The following is a 20,643-nucleotide window of genomic DNA, read 5'->3' as shown; positions in this document are numbered from 1 at the left end:
ATAAGATGCATTGATTTACGGCTGCGTGGACGTAAATATGTGGAAATGTGGGATAGTGGCACGAAAACAAAACCAGTGGCCACCATGTTTGAAGAGGATGTGGCTACGACATGGGTTTTCAGTCTCCAGGAAGGAATCGGCATCATTGTGTAGCGAAACGACTTCTCCTTAGTTGTGGTCGTGATGAGGGACATCCTGTAAAATTAACTTTCTTTAAAATGTGCTTTTGTGAGCCTTTGACTCTTTATACAGTTTAACCCATGTCTATGTTCTTGTCTGTTTAGCATTAATATCTTTTCTCAGTTACCCAGTAAAGGTGAGTGACCTCCATTTAATGGTCATTACACAGTAAATGGCACAGCTGGTCGATGCACACGATCACTATGAGCTAAATCATTTATAAAGTGCTATTATATATTGTTTATGTAATATTGTATAACCCAGTTATACAAGATTGCATCGTTTTTTTCTTTTCTTTTTTCAAATAAGTGTCATTTGGCTGCAACACAGCAGATAAACTCTATTGTGGAGATGTACCTCTCACAGCACATCCTCTGCAGGTCCGGCGGACGTGGCCGTCAGGGGGCAGACATCAGTCGGTGATCTCTCGGAGAAAACGTGGCTCTCTGGTTTTGTTCCACACCGGCGGCAATCACAGGCGCATGCACACTCATACGCGCGCACAGAGGAGATACAAAAAAGCAAACGACAAAAACAAACAAAAAAAAAAAACACTTGGCACATGTAGTCCAAGTCTTAAAAATACAGCAAAAGATTAAAAACACCAGAAATAAAATGCGTAAAAGTCAAGAAAATGTGATGAGAAGGAGTGAGGATGGATGTGCTTCATCTTAAATGTGTCAAACAAATAAAGTGACCCCAGTCAGGTGTTTTTAAGTGATACTTTATTATTTTTTGTATTCAGATGTTCTGTTATTAAAGTGCGGAACAGGAGGAAACGAGGCAGGCAGAGTGAAGCAGAGCAGGAGGAATAGAGACTCTAGTGTTGTAGCCAGAGGGCGGTGGCATTTCTCTCTCTCTGCGTAAACGGAGAGAGTGGAGAAGGAGAGAGCGCACGGAGAGAAGAGCAGAGCTCAGTGGCGAGGCAGCAGTGCCGCTCACACGAGTGAAGGGACCCCGTGGTTATTTCCACCACCTCTGTCTTCTCACAGCTTAACCTGCGCCTTCTGAGACGGACTCAGACACCGGGACTGGAGGCGATATCCGCAGCTTTTTTTGGTTATTTTTTTTTTAAAACTCGTTTGATTGATCAGCAGACCCTTGTGGTGGAGGGGGGGTTTCTCAGTTCCCCCGCCGTGGACCGAGGAGTTTTTTTTGTGTGTGTTTATGCGTTTTACGCGTCGCTTGTCATGGGCAAAAGTGGACAGAGAAGTGGAATAGGACGCGGGGCTTGCAGCTTGGTGAGGATGTGCGCCACGCCGGGGATCCTGCTTCTCCTGGTGCTCGCACACCGAGGAGTCGCCCAAGGTAAGGCTGGAGAGCGCGTCTTCTCTCGGAGCTCTTTTTTTTTTTTCTTCTTAAAACAAAAAATACACCTTGATTGTTCCGAAGCGGTGAGAGCTTTTCCTTCACTGCCGAGATGCGGCTGTGAGGACGCGGCGGCGTGTCTCACAGGAGGCGGGGAGGCAGAAGTAGTTCCTGTCGGAGGAAGAGATCTACTTTCTTTTGGTCATATATCCATTTAAACTGAGCTGGTGCTGATGAGTGGGTGGTTTGCGGTCAGTGTCTTGAGGTGTACACGACATATAGGTACCTGCGCATTTCCAGCAGGCGATGCTCGAAGTGAGGAAACTGAGAGAAAACTCGCAGCTCACTCACGTTCTCCCTGCGAGAAAACGAGGAATGGGCTGATTATTTTAGAAAGACCGATAACTATATGGTTAATTTAAGAAAGCCTGAGAGAAAATATAGTCCCAACCTGCCGCTGAGAGCCGGATAAATCCGACTGTGGCTGCCAAAACTCCCGAGGAACACAGACAGGGACTTGAACATTGCAGTGATTTTTTTCGTCAGGACGTGTTTCAGGTCTGAACGGGTGAAAGAAGCCCGACGTTGCAGTTAGATTTAGGTGAAAAACTATGAAGGGAAGGACTTGGGGAGTCCACGACTGGGCGACTAACGTCTCATTGCAGAGCACTTGGCAAACACTGAGGCGACGCTCCACTGCTTCGATTGGAAAATTGATCAGGAGTCACAAACACTCACAGCCGCCAGCTGCGTAAAGGCAATTACACAAATCTCACCAGAAAACCTGGAGTCTCCAAGAAGAAATACGCCTCAAAGCAGCACGGCCACACTTAGATAAAATGCCACAGTGTCATGAACTCACCACCATTATCCAGAGAAAACAACATATGGGTATTTAAAATAGCATGCAGTTAAAATGATGAGGTGTTGTGTATTCCCACCACTGTAATCCCCCGCTGAGGCATAACAGGAATATTAAAGTGATATTTCTGAGGAGTGACGTGCAGCCACGCAGGGCTGCTGTTTGTGGAGGATGTCGCAGGTCACCGGCTGCATGAATCCTGAATAAGTAGCCTGACTTCACACATTTTCTCTTAAGAGCTCTCCGAGATCCCTCACAATAGGCTGGAAAAGGGATAGACAGACTGTCACACTCCCGGTGACCTTCTCAGGGGGAACTTGTGGCTTGTTAATGTTCATCCAGAAGTGTCCAACCTCTGTTTGTTCCACCGAGCTGCTTAATACACACATCCTTCCCTGTATGGTCTCACTAACCTGCAAAGTTTGACCTTATCCTGAGCACTCATGGTGGATATAATCCCCTCTTATTATAGTCTGTATGCGTAATATTCTAATATGCCTTCCTGAGTCAGTGTTGCTGTAATCTTTACCCTCCATTATACATATATATTACGACTTAAACTCCACTTGAAAGCCTCTTTAAAGGGTACAGTCGCTTGTGTAGCCTCCACTAGAATGTAGTCAGTAAATTGGTATCGACATTGCTGATTGGCCCTGGGTTTTTGTGCCGAATTTGGGGCCATAATTGGACATGATGTCGCTGCCACCTTTCTCTCGTTGCCCCGGGGAACAACATTTCAGCAACACCCACCGATATTCATTATGACCGCTCTCTATTGGTTTACTGTTAAATCAATACGTTGCAATTTAGGGACACAATTTGAGTAGGCTTTTCACCCACCTCTGATAAATTGCACCTCGCCACCAACATGCGGCTCAATTCGACTTTGGTAGAGAAATCTGATAATTGGAAACTAAAACTCCCCCGATCTTTGCACATTCCCGCACTCCTGTGATGTATTTCTCTTGCTTCTGCCTCTCCCTCCTCGTTTGAGGCTCGTCTCTTATGTTCCTGTCTGTTATTCCTCTGCTCCAAACGACTTGACTCATGTCTGTGAAGCTGGTTTGCTTTGTGTGCGAGGAGTCACTCCATTAGTTGTTCTATTGAATGGGGCCCGAACACACAAACACACTGACCCTAACTGTGGGGGAGTGTGTGTCTTTGTGTGTGTAGCTGATCCCCTCTGTGTGGATTCAATGCTTGGTTCATTCAGGTAGAGAGCATCCTCCAAATAACAAACCTCGTCTGTCCAATGTGCCTTTTTTTGTCTTTGAGTGGAAAACACAAATAGTTGCTTTAACCAAATCATTGTTCTCATGCATAATTGAGTCTCTTATGGCCGATTTGTGCCTCCAGTTTAACCGCACTGTTGAATATGTGGTCTGATAAGTTTTAATGGCCGAGTTTGCTGTTGAGGTCTAACGACTAATGATGTTCAGGATGATGGTGTTTGTGGAAATGATGCTGGCACCGCTGAGGACTCAAATCCAATGATGATGGGAGATGAGAACCCTCAAATATTCAAATTTTTTCAGAAGCTTTTTTTTTTTAAAATCCATTTAGAAAACCCTCACCCCACACAAAATGAATTAATTCCAAGTCGTTCTACTTTTACATCCAGGTCTCTCCTCAGCTTTTTAATTATGGACCTTTTTTTAGCACTTAGTCATTTAATCTGGCATGAAGTCATCTTTTCTGCCGGCATATAGAAACCATGTTACGCTATGGAAAGGTCTCTCGCACACACACACACGGCGAGAGGAGAGTGTTAGTTGAGATCCTCTCATGCCAGTTTGAGTGCATATGTCAGGCGTCCGGCGAAGCCCCACCCACCCTCGAGCCTCTCGGCCTATTAAAAAGCCATTAGCTAAGCCTCCTCACATTTGATCTGGGATGAATGGGTGTCAAGATCACTCTACAAGGTCTGAAAAGTCCCCTTGTTTTTTGTGATGACTAAGCAGCGATACGGCCAGGTTGTGAAATTCAAGCTGCTGTGTGTTGCTAGTTGAAAACATTTGGTGTGTTTCTGCGTTACACGGCCATTTTAGATTCCACAGTTCGGCTGCTGGGTTTCTTTTTGTTACAGATGTTCATGTTTCTGTGATATGAAGCACTTTTTTAAATTTAACAACTGTTCTTCCAAGGGTACATTTTCCACTTTGTGTAAATTAATGTTCTTGAACTAGATAGCTGATTTAAAGCGACACACTTTGAGATAAAAATGTGTGTCTATGTGTTCAAGTTTGTCTGTGCAGGTGGGTGTGTGGGTGTATATGTGTGAACCTGGTTTGTGTGGGCATGTGTGTGAGTGTGTGTATGTGTGTGTGTGTTTGTGTTCATAAACTTGGCAGCTCGGGGATGTTCTCAGCGAACTCCTGTGGTGCGTTTGTGTGTGTTTCTCTGCACACATGTGTGTCTGCACCAGAATGTCTATACGTGGGAGACTGTGTGATTTTCTACATGTGTGTGTCAACTTGGCACCACAACGGTGCTCCAGCAGAGCTCACATGGTGTTTTTGTTGCATGTGTGTGCATGTATGTGTGTGTGTGTGTGTGTGTGTGCGCGCGCTCTTGGCATTATGATATTGCCAGAGCTCCCATGCCGTCTCCCATTATGCTCTGATCCTGTCCCATGGTGCACTGCAGCCATCCAGGGTTCAGTGCTTGTAGAGGGACAGCTGGGAATTATTGGAACTAAATAGGCCAATTTGATTGGCTGTGCAACTGCAGCCAGCGCAATGCGATTGGCCGTGCAGGTTTTATGTGGTAAATTTGATGCTTTTTCTGTATCAGAGCGAGGGAGGGAGGGAGGGAGAGGGAAGGGAAAAGGATGAATGGATGAGGAAGGGAGAGATCTCTCTGGGTGGTTTGTACCAGCTTTGATCACTCCACTAGGACTTGACAAGCTGACTGACTGCCACACACACACACACACACTCGCGCATAGAACACACACACAGCAAGATATGTCTGTGGTCAAACAATGCTGCATTCTGTCTGCATTCTCCGCGTGTGTGTGAGTGTACTAATGCGTGCGTGTGTGTGTGCTCGGACAGACGTTCACAGGAGTGTGTGAATGGAAGTCTTTGACTGTGTCTGGGGTTGTTTTGTATAGAAGACCCTCCTGCTGCTAGCAGAAGCCTAGTGATGGCAGATTTCCCTCACCCTCTCTGCCTCCTTTTTTTTTTTTTTAAATCCTCGCATACTCGTCCTGACATACTTACTTTACTTTTTTCCACTGGCCTTTTCTTTATCTCTCTGTCCTTTCAGTGTGCATCCTCTGTTTACTGCTGAATGGATTACCAACCCTTTTTCTTTTCTCCTCCTGCCTGCGGCCTCGCATGTTCATCCATCCACTCAGTAGATTTTATGTTAGACTGTGAAAACGCTCGACCTTCTGTCCGCCGACAGTTCTGTGCATTCGATGTATGGTTTACTTGGAACACATAGCAATTACAGCGCTGCCCGTTTCAAGAATCGGGGGCCTGAACGTGGCTTGTTTGCGTTGCGACAGAAAAACTTTGCTGACATGTTTTTCTTGGTGGAAAGCAGAGACGGGATCCAGTTTTGAAGGCACAAGTGTGGTTTTCAAGCGGCTGTGTCGACAAAGCTGCGAGCGGTGTGTGCTTGCGCCATGTCCTATCTCTCACTCTCGGCAGGGGAAAACCCAGGATGGAACATAAGAATGCGTCCCTCTGTGTATATGTGTGTCTCTCTATGGGTGTGCGTTTGTGTCTGCGTGGCGTGCACGTACACAAAAGAGACGGGCTCGAGCTGGAGAGAAAGAGTAAGGAGAAGCTAAATGTTCTGAAACTGATTCCCAGCGTCTCCTGCTGTCAGGGCTAATTCCTTCTAGAGTTTCATGTAAAGATCTGGAATTATGAATTTTTCATGGCCTGCGAAACCTAAGGCCTCATTTGGGGCTCTCATTTCCAGGCTTTTTGTTTTAGTTAGCTGTGTGTGTGTCTGTGTGTGGGGTGGCTGTTCTGAGACAACGCTGTTTGTTCCCAATCAATGGCCTACTATATAGTTCCCACTGGTCCCATGCAGTCCTGCGCTGCAAGAAATGGAAAGCACATTTTGGTGTTTTTTTTAATCACAGATCTAGATGTTTTCTTGGTTCATTATCTTTATGTCACTTTAAAGGTAAGAATGTGTTCAAGAGTGAAGAATCTGACTTGATGGTTTTAAATTGCTCTCTGCGAACTTGCACAGACAGACATAGAGCTCAGAACAAGGACAACAAAAACTGAACAAGGTCAAAATTGGAACAGAATAACAAAAATGGGACTCGTCAGCACTGCACAGTACAAAAGCATGTGAGAAGAAAGTAGTATTAAATCACCAGCGCCCAACACCATAACTGTGCAAAGAGATACATACTGGATTTATATGTGGGTTGTATGGATTATGTAAATTATGTGCTATATATACATATTGACAGTGATGGGCCCGGTCCTCACGTCAATGCTCCAACTCAAACACTCTAATATCATAAAACATAATCTGATTTCGCCAATGATGAGTCATCGGTCCCAAAAATCTCTGTTTGTGCCTGTCTACACTAAAAACAGAATATCTTCAACATGGAAGGAGTTTTTCAAAGACCTAAAATGCTGTTTACGTGCGTACGAAATGCACACGTGCATGTTAAAAACAGCATTTATCAGCTTGGTCGTGGAATGGCTGAAAGTTCTGACTTGCCTTTGCCATCACAGTTGAGAGAAAGATCTCAACATTATTTGAGGAAAAGCAAACAATCCTCTTGTCGTCACTTTTTGCAGCCTGCTGCAGAGAGAAACTGGGCGTCTTTGATTCCCATAATAAACAGTTGGGCTCAGTGAATCGATGCCACCGAGTGCCAGGCCACAGATTTCTGTACTGTTGTCCATCGTCTCAATTCCTCTCTCCTGTCATTTGTCCCCATTTCTCTCCCTGACTCCAGCTCTCATTCTCTCTGTCCTGCTTTCTCTCATTCCCATCTGTTACCTCTGACATTCTGTTCGCCTCTCTCACTTTTTAGCTCCCTTTTTTATTATTCTCTTCCTCTGCTACTGTCTCTCGCCACCCTGTCCCTTTCTCTAGTTAGATTTACACTGTTTAATTAGAGTGTGGCCCAAACAGTGGACATATTGTTGTGCTTCTGGACGGGGCCCACAAGCAGCAGGACATTATGTGTTTGTGTGTGCGTGTGTGTGTGTTTGTGTGGTCACAGAAACATGGTGGAAACTCATCCGTCAGCCGGAGGGAGGGAGAGAGAGTTTGCCTCCAGATAGATTGAGGGAGAAAGGGAAGGAAAGGAGGAAGGAGACAGGTAGAGAAATGGAGCTCCACACCATGCCAGCTGCTCTCCATTGAAATCTCGGCCTGTATCTCTTTGTTTAAAGGTCTCGCCTCTATCCACAGCCGGCAGCTTAGGCTTTTCATGGTCTATATATTCTTTTTATTTGCTACCGTAAAACCTCCAGTAAATAGCCCGGGCTGGTTTACTTGCTTCAAGAACAATGTGCAGCACACTGCGCTTATTGGAGACAAGCGATTACAGGAGACACTTTTTTTGTCTCTGTGAAACCAACTTCTGCCTCTTCAGCTTGATCCCCTGTCCCTTCCCGTGTCTGCCTCCGACACTTTTGTTTGGATTCATGCCAAAGCACCGATCTGCTGCGTCTCCAGATTTTCTGCTCATGGCGCTTGTATGCAAGACAGTCTGCGTATTCGAGGATGTGTGTGTGTTGATTTTACAGAATTATTTGCAGATTTCTGCGGCGCCCAAATCACACACTTGTGCAAAGACGACACATGTCCACATACGTGTGCTCTGCTTAAGAGGACAATTCCTCGAGTGCAGACACACGCCCAGCAGATGGGTGCTGGGTGCTTTGGCTCAGCGGTATGTTTGTGTGTTGAGGCAAGAGAATCTTATTTGTGTCACCATGAATATGTAATTAAGCCGCCATTGAGAAAAGACGGCGTGCCGCAACAGGGGGTCCACGAGGCTCCGACTCGGGTCCTTTTTTGTTTCCAGTGAAAGCTTGTTGTGGGCATTGTCCTGTATTGAGAGAGAGGAGGAGGAGGATAAATGAAAGAGGGATAAGGTTAAGAGCAGAAACATGAGGGAAACTGAGAAATGGTGACAGAGAATGAAGCAGGAGAGGAGAAGAAGAAGAAGGAACGGGAAAGTTTTTTTTTTTCTTCCCTTTTTTTGTGCGTGGAGAATTTGACATTCACGCTCCTTTTTGATGGGAAACAAAGCTGCACTGTAAAAGCCCATTCAACTCCTGGTTGAGTGTGGCGAGAGCATTGGAGAGAGGAGGAAGAGAAGGAGGGAGCGGGCTGAGAGGCGTTGGGAAGCCGCCTGAAGGATTAGTCTTTCTCTTCTTCGTATCTTTCGCCACTACATTCTCCGTGCCTTTGTAACTCTCTTTTCCTCTCCTGCTCTCCTTTCCACATCCTCCCCTTTTTTAGCCATTTTCCCCTCTCGATCACTCTCTCTTGCTCCTTCGAGGCGACCCTTCCCTCACCCCCCTCCCTCACCCCCAACAGTAACTCTTTTCTTCCCCACCCTCCCTCTCGCTCTGTGCCAAACCTGTCTGGTAATCTAGTGGTCCATCTGAAGGAATATGCAAAAACCTGAAACCATAATTACTATAATCACCACTGTAACTTTTTACCTCTTAGGCTTACGTCTGCACTTTGCACACGCGCGTGCACACACAGACACACAAACCTGACGCACACAAACACACAAGAGCTACGCCTGTTTTGAAAGAGCACATTGTAATTCTGTAGGATGCCGTGAAAAAGGGGATTTAGCATGTGTTGTAAAAAGGTTTCTGGTTGCCTGTTCTCCTGCTGTAGACATGATGTAATTTACTGTACTGTGCCCGTGTAGGCTTAGGAAAAACACGGAGTAACGCACACACACATATAGGCTGGCAAGAATGCACAAAAAAACCCACAAACTCTGCAGTTTAGTTACTTCATTGTGTATGATCTGTACTAAGACACACGCACAAAACACTCTGTATAATAAACACACATATGGTAGTCCACTGACTTATTCTGGCTCCAACATGGTATATTTTACTCCTGGGGTGACAAGATTACGTGTAAGCAGTTTGCTGTGATTCATTTGAACACGCCGTTCTAAGTGGCTAATGAATATGAGCGCTACTTTGCTGAGAAGGCACGTTTGTGTGTCCATTTTGTGTGTGTGTGTGTGTATGCATGTGGATGAAATATCACATTGTTATTTTCCAGAATTATCCATGCACACTCCCCCAGAGGGAGCACAGGTAGGAAGGCTCTGTAGGTGGAGAGAAAGGAGAGAGAATAATGACTATCCACTGTAAAAACCTTGCTTCCTGAAGTCTTTTGTTCTCCGGGATAAAATGATCGTATAGGGGTGAAAGGAGGCAGGGAATCAGAAAAGCCAGGCTGAGCAAGTGGGAGGGAGAAAGATATAGTGACTTATAGGGACATCAAGCGCAGGAGCGAGATAGAGAACGACTGCGGGGTTAGTAATTAATCACAGCGCTCAGAGAGAGGGGAAACGAGATTTGATGAAACACAACAGTGAAAATGGGACGACTGAATAATTTCACTCCGTTCGAAATTAGAGTCGTACGGCCGCTTTGGTGTTTGCATCAGACTCACTTTGAAAACCATCCAGTTTCTGGGCCATGATGAGAGGGATGGTCGGGTTAAGGGATTCATCTGGCCTCTAGAGGTCAGAGGATACATAATTCTAAGTTAGTAGATGAAGTCCCGGAGGGTAAGGTGTAGCAAGGAATGAGTCAGACTGGCTTTTTTTCAAATATGAGAAGATACAGTAGCTGTGAGGTGAGCTGGTGGTATTGTGGTATTCACTGTGTATGTCAATTATTGAAAAAGACGTCCACATAAGCCTCTTTATTTCACTACTTTACAGAAGGAACAGTCAAGCTGCTTCTCACAGCGCCCAAGGCGAAGTGCTGAACTGTTAATACTGTAAAGTGTACTTTTACTTTGCTTGATAAGTGGTGCAACTTCTGGACTAAAAACTAGAGATAGGTCTCTTAAAGCAGAAAAGTTACCTTTCCCTGGTCTAGGAGTCAGTTAGCTGGAAGTCTGAGAAAAGTTTGGTCTATGCTACCCAGAGTGAAAGGTAGCAGTGGTGTAGAGGTGTTCTCATACTTGCTAAAAAATATATCAGCTTACGGTCTGTGTTGGTTAAGTTTTTGAGAGTTTCTGTATCAAAAGATAGAAAGTGAATTTATTCATCACTTGTTGCCCAGGTTGGGCACCGCGTTCCCGCAGGTTCTGCTTCAATTCATGATGGTGTCGGTTTCATATCTTGAGTCTTATTGCATATTTTTGAATGCCCTTTTTTTAGTGTTTGGTGTACATCATGTTATGCAGGTTTTTTCCTATAGGGAAATCATCACTTTAATATTGAGCGAAATGAAAAAGGTGCAATATAAATAAAAACATGAGTCACTCTGGTATTGGTATCATGTTGTAGGGAAATGCAGACTGACTTTGGACCCTTCACTGTTGAGAAAAACTACTTCATGTGCACCAGATTCTTTAAAATATATAGAAATGGATCACCTGGATGGGAATAATTCATGAAAGCATGCAATACATCAAACAAAGGATCAGTTATTTTTTATATTTAACAGAGTCTGATTAAAGTAATTTGGGATAAAGATCAGATTAAAATGATTATTTAATTTTCATATGGAGATAATTTTAATTTGTTGATGTTTAACTTAAGCCATTAAAAGCCTTTATTCAGTGGCTTAAAAAAATCCAGGGGGTCGACTGTTTGCTACCAACTTTAATAAGCACTGACTCAGCCGCTGCTGGAGATAATCAGATATTACTTTTTTGGGAAAAAAATGTTTCCAGAGACGCTGGAATTAAATGGGGTGATGATGAGGTCAGTGGATTAAGGCTTTAAAGTTGTTTCTGAATGATTGAGCGATTTAAGATCTTCTCTCCTGCAGTGTCTCACCAACCTCTGAGTGAAAGTCAGATTTTATTATGGGGTGCTCAACATTGTGACTCAGCAGTGCAGCTATAAAAGTACAGACCCACTGACTTGTTTTGTGTGTAGTTGTTTATAGCACGTTTCAACTGTGCTTTGTTTTCATTGATTCTCTCCCACACAGACTTTGTGCGTGTGTTCAAGTACACATGACTTTAGTATGCGTGTGTGTGTGTGTGTGTGTGTGTGTGTGTGTGTGTGTGTGTGTGTGCTAACTTGTTAGCTGTGCTGCTCTGAGTCCTCTTGCTCTCCAGGCTGTATTGTCTTACAACATTTATTGATATTTATTAAAAAAAAGCCTTTGGTTTGACCCTAGAAACGCTCTTTCTTTCACTTGTTCTTTCTCCTTCTGCTTTTGTTATTTTGTATTTCCATCCCCAAGGATTTCTGCAGGGCTGAAGGTCACGGCATGTACAGTACAGCAGTGGTAGTCTTGAATTCCACTGCTAGTCGTTTTGCAGATAAGAAGACGTTCACTATTGCTCATTACGTTGTTTCTCGATGGAGGTCAGTTGAATTTAATTAATGTTGATGTGACAGTCCTTCACTATGAAGGGCCTCTTCAGTGCAAATATTTTGTTGACAGCTTCTGCTTCAGGGACAGAAGAACTGAATGTAATCTTTTAGAGATACACTGTTCCACGTTTTTTCAATTTTGATATCAGCATGTGGACATATTCCCTTACTATTATCGGTGGAGGCGGCGTCCTTGTTGGCGTCGTCGGCGGTAATATGTGTATGTTGCAAAACCACACAGCACTTCTAAGATCAAAAGAAAAAATGGGCTTTAAAAATGAATTAAATGTATTTAAAAGCACTTTATTTGAACTGTAGGTTAAGTAGGCTTCACATACAAACAGGTGTAGGAGAGCAAATTGCAAGTAGTTTCTATTCAGGAGTTGAAAAGTAATTGGACGGTTTCAAAGAGTGGAATAGGATATAGACAATTATCGAATTATGGAATCTGGATCGGCGATGTCCATCCGATATCTAAATCACGTCAGTATCATCGCCCTCTGATACCGATGTTGGATCAGATCGGTCCCAGCTATAACTGCTCAAAATAAAATAACCCACTATGCGGTCATTTATTGTCTCAGCGCGATCAGTTTTCAGATATTAAATCAGCGGCTGATGTGACGAGATCACTAATATTTAACTGTTTGTCTTGGACAGACTTGATGGAACTATAACACTACATTGCAAATCCGGCCAATCAAACAGCATTTAAAGCTCATTTGATGTCTCATTGATTCAGTTATGGATTTTAAACTCCCCCACTCCACACTTATTTTGATCATAACGCATCCTTAAGAAGGATCTACACTGGTTTAAATCAAATACGCGGCTGTGTCTCACGCATTATTCATGAAATGTTGAGGTATCACATCATTATCTGTGTTTTGGGAGGATGGAGATTGGTGCTCCCTGCTGTGATCTGACAGCTGATGAAATCTAGATGCAATTTTACATGAAAGTCACAAGCAAGCGCACACACATGCTTGTTCAGGGAAAAGTTATAATGACAAAGTTCACAAAAGAAAGGAAGCGGTAGGTTGCACCCCAGATATGTAAGAGACAGACATGATACTTGTATGTTTGATATTCTGCATTTGTTTACGAGTAACACAGGGGAATACCGGAGTAAAATACAACTGGAACCGATCCGATCCGAGCCAGGCTTCTCCCCAAATAACTTGCAGTGCTACTTTGAAGTTGTAAGCAACTTTGTCAGTAATGAGGAACACTGTTTTACTCCGTCTGGAACAGCATTGCTTTTAATCAGGAGGGTGTTTTCCCAGCACCATTTAGCTCTAATGAACGCTTTTATTTATTCATTTTTATTTCCTGTTTTCTACATCAGATCGGTCCTTTTATCATTCCACTTTTTCTTGCACGTGTCAAACAAACTTGGAAAGATTTAATCCTTTCCGTCACATTCCTTAATGAAAGAAATGAACATCTACTGCAGATGATTTAAATTCTGTGAAGGTCTTGAGGCTTTGTCTGAGCACATTTTTACATAAATATAGAATTCACTTCATTCCAGCGCTGTATTGACTGTATAAACAAAACCTTTTCTACTGCTTAAGGATTTCCATTCTTTACGTGTCAAACTGAATAATGGTGTTTTCTTTTTGGACATTTTGGCTCAAAGAAATGTTTCTTGTTTGCGGGTTCGAGCTCTTACTGTGACTTTTGAGTGCTAGTGCAATTTCTGAGCCCCCCCCACACCCGCTCTTTTATTCTTAGCTCAGACAGATTAGCTGTCTTTTCACAGAAATCACAGTAAATATCTCTCTGACTGTCGCAGTGTAGAGGAAAGTTCATTTTACGCACAATGGCACCCAGATGTTTCCGAGGTTTCAGGGACTTAATATTCTTGTTTTCTTTTTTTAATGTTGCTTTTATTTTCTTTTTTTCTTTTGCCATCATGATCATCATCATCATCATGTCCTCCCCAAGGCACAGCTGGCGTTGTGGTGCAGTAACGGTTTTTTCAGCACACAAACTGGCTCACTGTCCAATGACATGTGGCTGAATTGGCTCGCCAGTATTGGGAACACACACACACACGCACGCATACACGCACACACACACACACACTATGTATACTAAGGGACAAGTGTCTCTGCCCTGTTGAGCACTTGCATACAAGGGGGTTTCCAGACAGGGCAGCCAACACACACACACACACACACACACACACACACACACACACACACACACACACCCCAACACACACTGGCACTGAATGGCTATTTTGGCAAATAAAATAGAAGTGCAGATAGACACTGTGTCTCCATATGCAGTCACTGTTGTGTTCTTGGCAGGTTTGGTACATCCTGTCACTCTCTTGGACCGTGTCTGATATTTTGGCAGTTGGAGTGTCAGAAAGGCGGGAAAAGCCACCTGCACAGTTGTAGCAATTCATTATCCTCAAAGTTAGATGCACATCTCTCAGACTAATTATTTTAAATTATTGTAAACTCTTACATACAGTTTTAGGTATCAACCTTGACTGTTGGTAGGATGTATATCAATTTGATTTTGTGATATGAACCTCGACATCATTTGGCATCTTGGTTATCATAACATTGTAGTTTTAGCTTGAATGCTGTCTTTTTGCTGTGCTGTTTTCACAATCTGAATAGTGCTCCAAGTCAACTGAACATCCAACATGTTCTCATACCCAAATGGCTGAATAGGTCGACTCCCAAACAGAGAGATGTGTTTTTTTTCCCACAACACATGACGGTTGGAGAGCACCAGCAACAGGCCAAACAGATCGGATCCTCGACCGTCAGATGGTCACGGTTTGTCCAGGTTTAGGACCGAAAACTAATTAGGGTAGTAGTTGTTAAGGCATCGTAACTAGTTGTTAGTTTTAGGAAAAGAGCATGGTTCATCTGTGGGATCTAGAGCGACAGAGTCATTTATCTCCACGCTGATATTAGCTGCTAAAAAGTTTGCCAAAGTTTGTGCGTCTTTGTCAGATTGTGTCCGTCCTTTTCAGGGTTTCATAACCAGTCTTGGCTTTTCACCACGCCATGCCTGGACATCTACCTCAAATAAATTAGCTGCAACTGTACAAGCTGCACACAACTGCGACATTGTTACCTACTTGTTGAAATGTGCTTCGTAGTACAGTGTGTACTGTGTGGCAAGTAGCCATCTGTAAGCCATATATTTTGCGCTTGTGCGAATGACATCATGTGTATGGGGTTACTTTTTTTTCTGTGAGCAGATGAATGAGCGCAGAACTTATGTCATGGTGTCACAGCAGGGTTATTTAACCACATCAGAAGAACATGAAATAAGTGTCTGTGAGTCTCTGTTTCTCTTTTACACTGTCTTTTGTCAGTCTCTACTTCACTCCCTCTCATCTTTCTCCGCCTTCGTTCGAATCTCTTCCCTTCCCTCCTTTCTTCTGTCCATCCCTCCTTCTGTCCTAAGGGAAGGGGAGATTTAAACTTTGAACAAAAGACACAAGGAGGAAAACTTTGCAGAAACATTTGAAGTGTTTTTCCCCCTTCTCTGTTCTGAGAAATGTCATCCACACCCAAGGAACGGTTTCAAAAGAAGCAGAAAGTAGCTGACTAAAGCCAGACAATGCCCACGGCTCCCTCCAGCTCCTCCAAATCCTTGTATTGTTGCTGTGGTTATTTGTGTTGCTTCTTCCTCTGGGCCCCTCTAGGGTTTTTGTTTATCTGCACTCAGTGCTGAGGTCTTGTCAGAAAATGAGGGCAGGGCTGCCGTTTTGGCCCCAGGTCAACTTGCAACTCACAAAAGTTTATTTTTAGCTTGAAAAATGAACCGAAACTCGCAGCTAATGACAAACTTGTCAATTTGTTCTGAGTTCAGATTCGGTTTATTTTTCCTGACTTGGTGGTAGCCTCCGCAAATATTTCACTGCATTCTTTCAGACGTGGTGACCTACAGGATGAAGAGCATTTGCTACAAGGCTACAGAAACATAAAAACAGCACCTGCTCAACAGGCAGCAAGTCCTTCACACCTTGACTTTTTATTCTGAAATCACATCTTGCTAAGGAATCAAAAATATGAAAAAGAAACCATGGCTGAAGCTATGCATGAGATCTTTGCAGATTATTTTCAGTAAGGTGTGGTTTACGCATCAAGCACAGTTTATTTGATTTATGTAAATGTGCAAAATCCTGCGATTGAGAGCACGGCACCGTTGAGTTTTAAGAAAGCAACTGTTGTCACTCTTCATTTAATCTTCAGCTGACAGGCAGCTATGTTGCAGGATTCAAGGGAAAAGAGCAGTCCTCACCTTCCCAGAATAGTTTTTTCCTCCACACTGTGCTGTTGTAGAGTTTAGTTTAAGTCCTTTAAGCTTTTAGTTCCATCACTTTTGGTCTTTAGGGCTGAGGAGGGGAGGTGTGTCCGATGAATTATTTACAGAGCGCAGAGTTAAGATAACAAAATGCTTCAGAGTTTCAGACAGACTGGTGCCATCAGGGTTATACAGACTCTGTAGTGGCCTGTGCGTTAAAGAGATTAGGTAAGGAAAATGTCAGAATCCCGGTATCGTAAATTATATCTTAAAGGGGTCTGCTCATTCAAATTACAAAAAGAACATTTACTCAAGTGGTATCTCACTGTGCAGATGGTGGTAGCTTTAGTCCAGGTTTTAAAATATGTGTCTCGAGATTTCTGCTTCGTGATGGGCAGAATTTCCACTGTGGCACTTACACTGAAGAAATAGTCCCTAAGAAAACTGTTTACAATAGGCTCTGGTTGTTATCCATTGCCTCTGGAAAGAGATGCTACTCAAATATTTTTTTTTTTTCAATAATGCAAGTACCGCAACCACAAACTGAATTCTTTTTCAGCTCCATTGTGTTGGTGAGCCTGAAGAGGTTTCAGAGAACGATATTTCAAAACATGTGCAACCAAAACTGTGTCTGCGTGGCGAGATACCACTAAAGAAAGAGAGAACAGGCAAGAGAAGAGAGAAAGTCTGCTTTTTATTTCTTAGTTTTGTAGTCCACAAAACACTTCTGGAGCTTCACAGAAAAACTGCGTTGCAGCAATCTTCTAAACAATTGAAGTAGATGAGGACTTGTTTAAAGACAAACATACAAAAAAAGAAGAAAATGGCTTGATACAGCTTGTCCAGTGTAATCCAAGTCTCCAGAAACCCAAATTGATTTGAAAAGATGTTATGTAAATCGTTTCAAAGCTGAAATTTTCACTGTGGTTGCTCAGTCAGAAGCGTCAACGCGCACCCAGTATGAAGAAGGTACGCGAGCAATTTGGGATCTCTGGTCTTTCGGAGACTTTGATTAACCTGGACGATCTGTATGGAGCCATTTTATGGGTTTCTTTGGTTGTTTCCTTTTTTACATTATAAAACAAGTCACCATCTACTTCAGGTGTTTCGGAAATGCTGCAAAAGTATGTCGCTCCAGAAATATTTTGTGGAAACTTAACACCCTACTTTCGACTGGCATCGGGGTGAGTAGCAGTGAGACAGACTGTTTCAAAGTCAGTTAAAACGTCCTTGTATTGTGTTATTATTTTTGTCTATTTTCACCTACAGTACAGTTGCAGGAGTCGCTGTAGTCTTGGTCGTGGTAGCTGTAATAATGGTTGCAGGAGGAGCATCAAGGAAAATGTCAGGGTTCCAATAGAATCGGGTCAATAAGATGGGAGGGCCGATGGAAAACAAAGTCGCCACTTATAAAAGACTGAGGTTCAAAAGGTGTCTCAACTTTAAAGTGTTGTTAGGTGAGGTTCCCCCTGCTCTGTCTCCAGTCAATACTGTGAATCACACTCTTTAATCTGTGGCAACAAAACAGATTGTATTCTGGTTTTGTAGACCAAGTGTTGCAACCAATTTGCCTGCAGAAAATCAATCATGGCAGTTTTACCATTTCCCCATGTCAGATACACAGAACTGGTTAACGCACACGCAGACGCACGCACGAGCACACGTACAGATGTCTCGGAGGTCTGCTTAAGTGGACATTTAATCATCAAGGACCTTTTCCTGCTGGCTGCTCCACTGAATTGGTCAGACACACACATACACACACAGTTCTTGGCTGTTGTGCACACACACACACACACACACACCCTGTTGTGTGGCGGTGTATTGATTCTCAGTGTTGTTCTTGTGCTATTGGTTAAACAAGACAGTAATAATGGAGCAACATTGTTTAGTCTGCTTATTGAACTGTGACTGGCCGACATTGATTGTTGTCTTCTACTTTGGGAGTGTGTGTGTGTGTGTGTGTGTGTGTGACTGTGACTGTGACTGTGACTTCGCTGATGAGCGCAATTGCGGGTGTTTAGGTGTGTGTTTGTGTTGTGTGTTTGCAGCTAGCCTTGAGAAAGAGACGGTGGACAGGAGAGATTTCTTTCTCAACCTCCTTTCACTAATTTCTCATATTTTCTCTGTAGTTCAGAGGGTGAGGCTCGTTCAAGGCTGCAGAAAATATCACGACAGGAGCGAGTAAAGAAGAACGGTGAGGGTGGAGGAAAGAATTGGTGAGGGGAAAATGGTCACAGAGGTGTCTGACCACACTGACATGTCAAGAGAGACAAAGGGTTGAGAGAACGAGGACAAGGGCACGAGGTGAGAGAAGACGAGAGAAGCAGGAAAAAAGTGAGGAAAACTCTGGAGAAAAGGGGGCGAGCTACATATTTCATTTCAAGGCCTTTTTCAACTTCAGGAGCACTATTTTAAACCCCATTTCATATCTGCGCTCCTCATACAGATCTATAACAAAATCACTGCTGCATCTCTCACATGACTGATTCTGAAAATAGAGCTGTTTTTATATCCTAGAGCGAGAGTCGGAAGTCAAAGGACAACTGCACATCGGGGTTAAAATTTGCTTCTGATCCGTGCATTTCAGAGATAATTACTCTGGAGTTATTCCTCAAAAATCCAACTACCTCTAACCGAGCTGCATTTATTGAATAAATGCCCCGTTTTATTCTGTTTTTTCACCCGAGAGGCAAACCTTTTTAAGAGTTAAAAGTAAAATATGCTATCTACTTACTGTTATATCTTAAGCTGCAGTGTTTCCAACAGGGTTTTTGTGAGACTGCATGGTTTGGCATTGACCCCCGAAAAGAAGATTTTGTACATTTTAGTTCAAGGCAACAATCTATCAATTGATCGATGCAACAATCAAAGGTAAGAGGCTAGATCTATGTCAGCCGGAATAAGCGAGGAGAGCGACGGCTTACGTTGTTCGCTAATGTGAATGTTACCCAACGTATGTGGTAACATTATCTGTTCAGTGCTGCACATTGCTGATGAAAACATATAAAAGACATAACGTTTTATTTTCATTTAAGTTATTATGATAAGTGTAAAACGTGTTATTATTTCATTGTGGCACGGCAAATTAGATTGTGACGGGCTGCCACAGTCGAGGTAATTAATGGGAAACGTTGAGTGACTGCCTGTTGCACAGCACCATGTAGTGCTCAAGTAAAGAGTGGAATAAGTCTTCATAAATGTACCTGAGAGCGTACTTAAATCTTCTCATGTTATTAACTTTTGAAGTGCTATCCTGTAAGCTTTAAAGTAATTCAATGAGCTCTGTGCCTTTCCATTCATCACAAGCTGTTTTGATATTACACAAGGTTGTGCCGTCTAAAATTTCCATGCCTAAAGCCCGACAAGCAGCCATGAATAATTCATGAGAGTTTAATATTGAAATTGGTCATTTGTTTCCTTGCCAAAGCACTGTGAAAGGAGAATTACAGAATGCTTTGGCACCCAATAATGAATCATCAAGATGTTTTGAAATGACACTGAGAGAATCGAGTATTAGGTATCTTTTATTCTAATGAACAGAGACTCAGAAGCAACTCAGACATTTCAGCGCTCCCCACATCTCCGGTTGAATTGGTCTCTCTGAGACTCGCAGAGGGAGATGCTTCGTCTGCATTTTCTGGTCTATCATTAAAGCTCTTCCCGGTTTCCTGAAACGCACACGCATGGTCAGACGCGCACATACACACTTATGTGGCCTATGCTGTAATGTGTGCTGCGAGCTAACGGCGTGGCGATGTTTGCTGAATATGATTACGTCGCCTTCATTTCCTGAACGAAGAATATAGAGTCAAGGGGTTTTCTTTTTGGATTTATTTGAAAAATTGGAAAAGAACAACGTGATGCTCGTCTGAAAAAAAAAGAAAAATGCTTGTTCAAGAGTGAAAAGTTTGTTCAAGAGTGAAAATGTGCCACTGATACAAACGGCTAACTGCAGCCAAAGCTCACTTTTGTTGCGTTTTGTGGCTTGGAGCTGTGTCTTGTTCGTCTGGAGCTGCTTGGGATGCTGCTCCAGTCTCTTTCTTTCTCACTTGCTCTTTCTCTTGTCTTGTTCCCACTTTTCTTTCTTCATTTCTACCGTTTCAGCGTTTTTTTCTCCTCCAGCCGCAAAGGCCAGAGGCACAGTCCCCAGGGGGAGTGGGGGTGTGTTTGTGTGTGTGTGTGTATTTGCGTGATTGCGTGTCTTTGTGCGTGTATGTGAGAGAGAGCCCAAAAAGATTGCGAATATGCAGAAGTGTCTGAGAGAGAAAGATAGTGAGACACACAGATTGTATGAGAAAGGGATTGTGCGTCTCCTTGTGTGTGTGTGTTTGTGTGTGTGTACCGCCGTTCCTCAGGCTCTCTAATTGGGACATGGGTTCTGTCTGTGCTGTGCACCAACCATTTTGATGTAAGTCCCACATGAGCATCGCTGTAAATCTTGATAATGGTATTAAGCTTG

The 20,643-nt window shown here is 43.2% G+C and overlaps 1 protein-coding gene across 1 annotated transcript in view; it reads left to right on the top strand.

Annotated features, from left to right (window-relative positions):
* Nucleotides 1-1,041: 1,041 nt before the first annotated feature.
* The window catches only part of LOC140995368 (netrin receptor UNC5C-like), a 201,316-nt gene continuing 181,714 nt past the window's right edge, over nucleotides 1,042-20,643 (top strand). The window contains exon 1 of the mRNA XM_073465343.1: nucleotides 1,042-1,488. Within this exon, the coding sequence (XP_073321444.1) occupies nucleotides 1,371-1,488 (118 nt within the window). The 5' untranslated portion in view covers nucleotides 1,042-1,370. The remainder of the gene's footprint in view (nucleotides 1,489-20,643) is intronic.

Source organism: Pagrus major, chromosome 5 (assembly GCF_040436345.1).
Source record: "Pagrus major chromosome 5, Pma_NU_1.0".
NCBI classification, from domain to species: Eukaryota; Metazoa; Chordata; class Actinopteri; order Spariformes; family Sparidae; genus Pagrus; species Pagrus major.
This window is presented reverse-complemented; position numbering and strand designations above follow the sequence as displayed.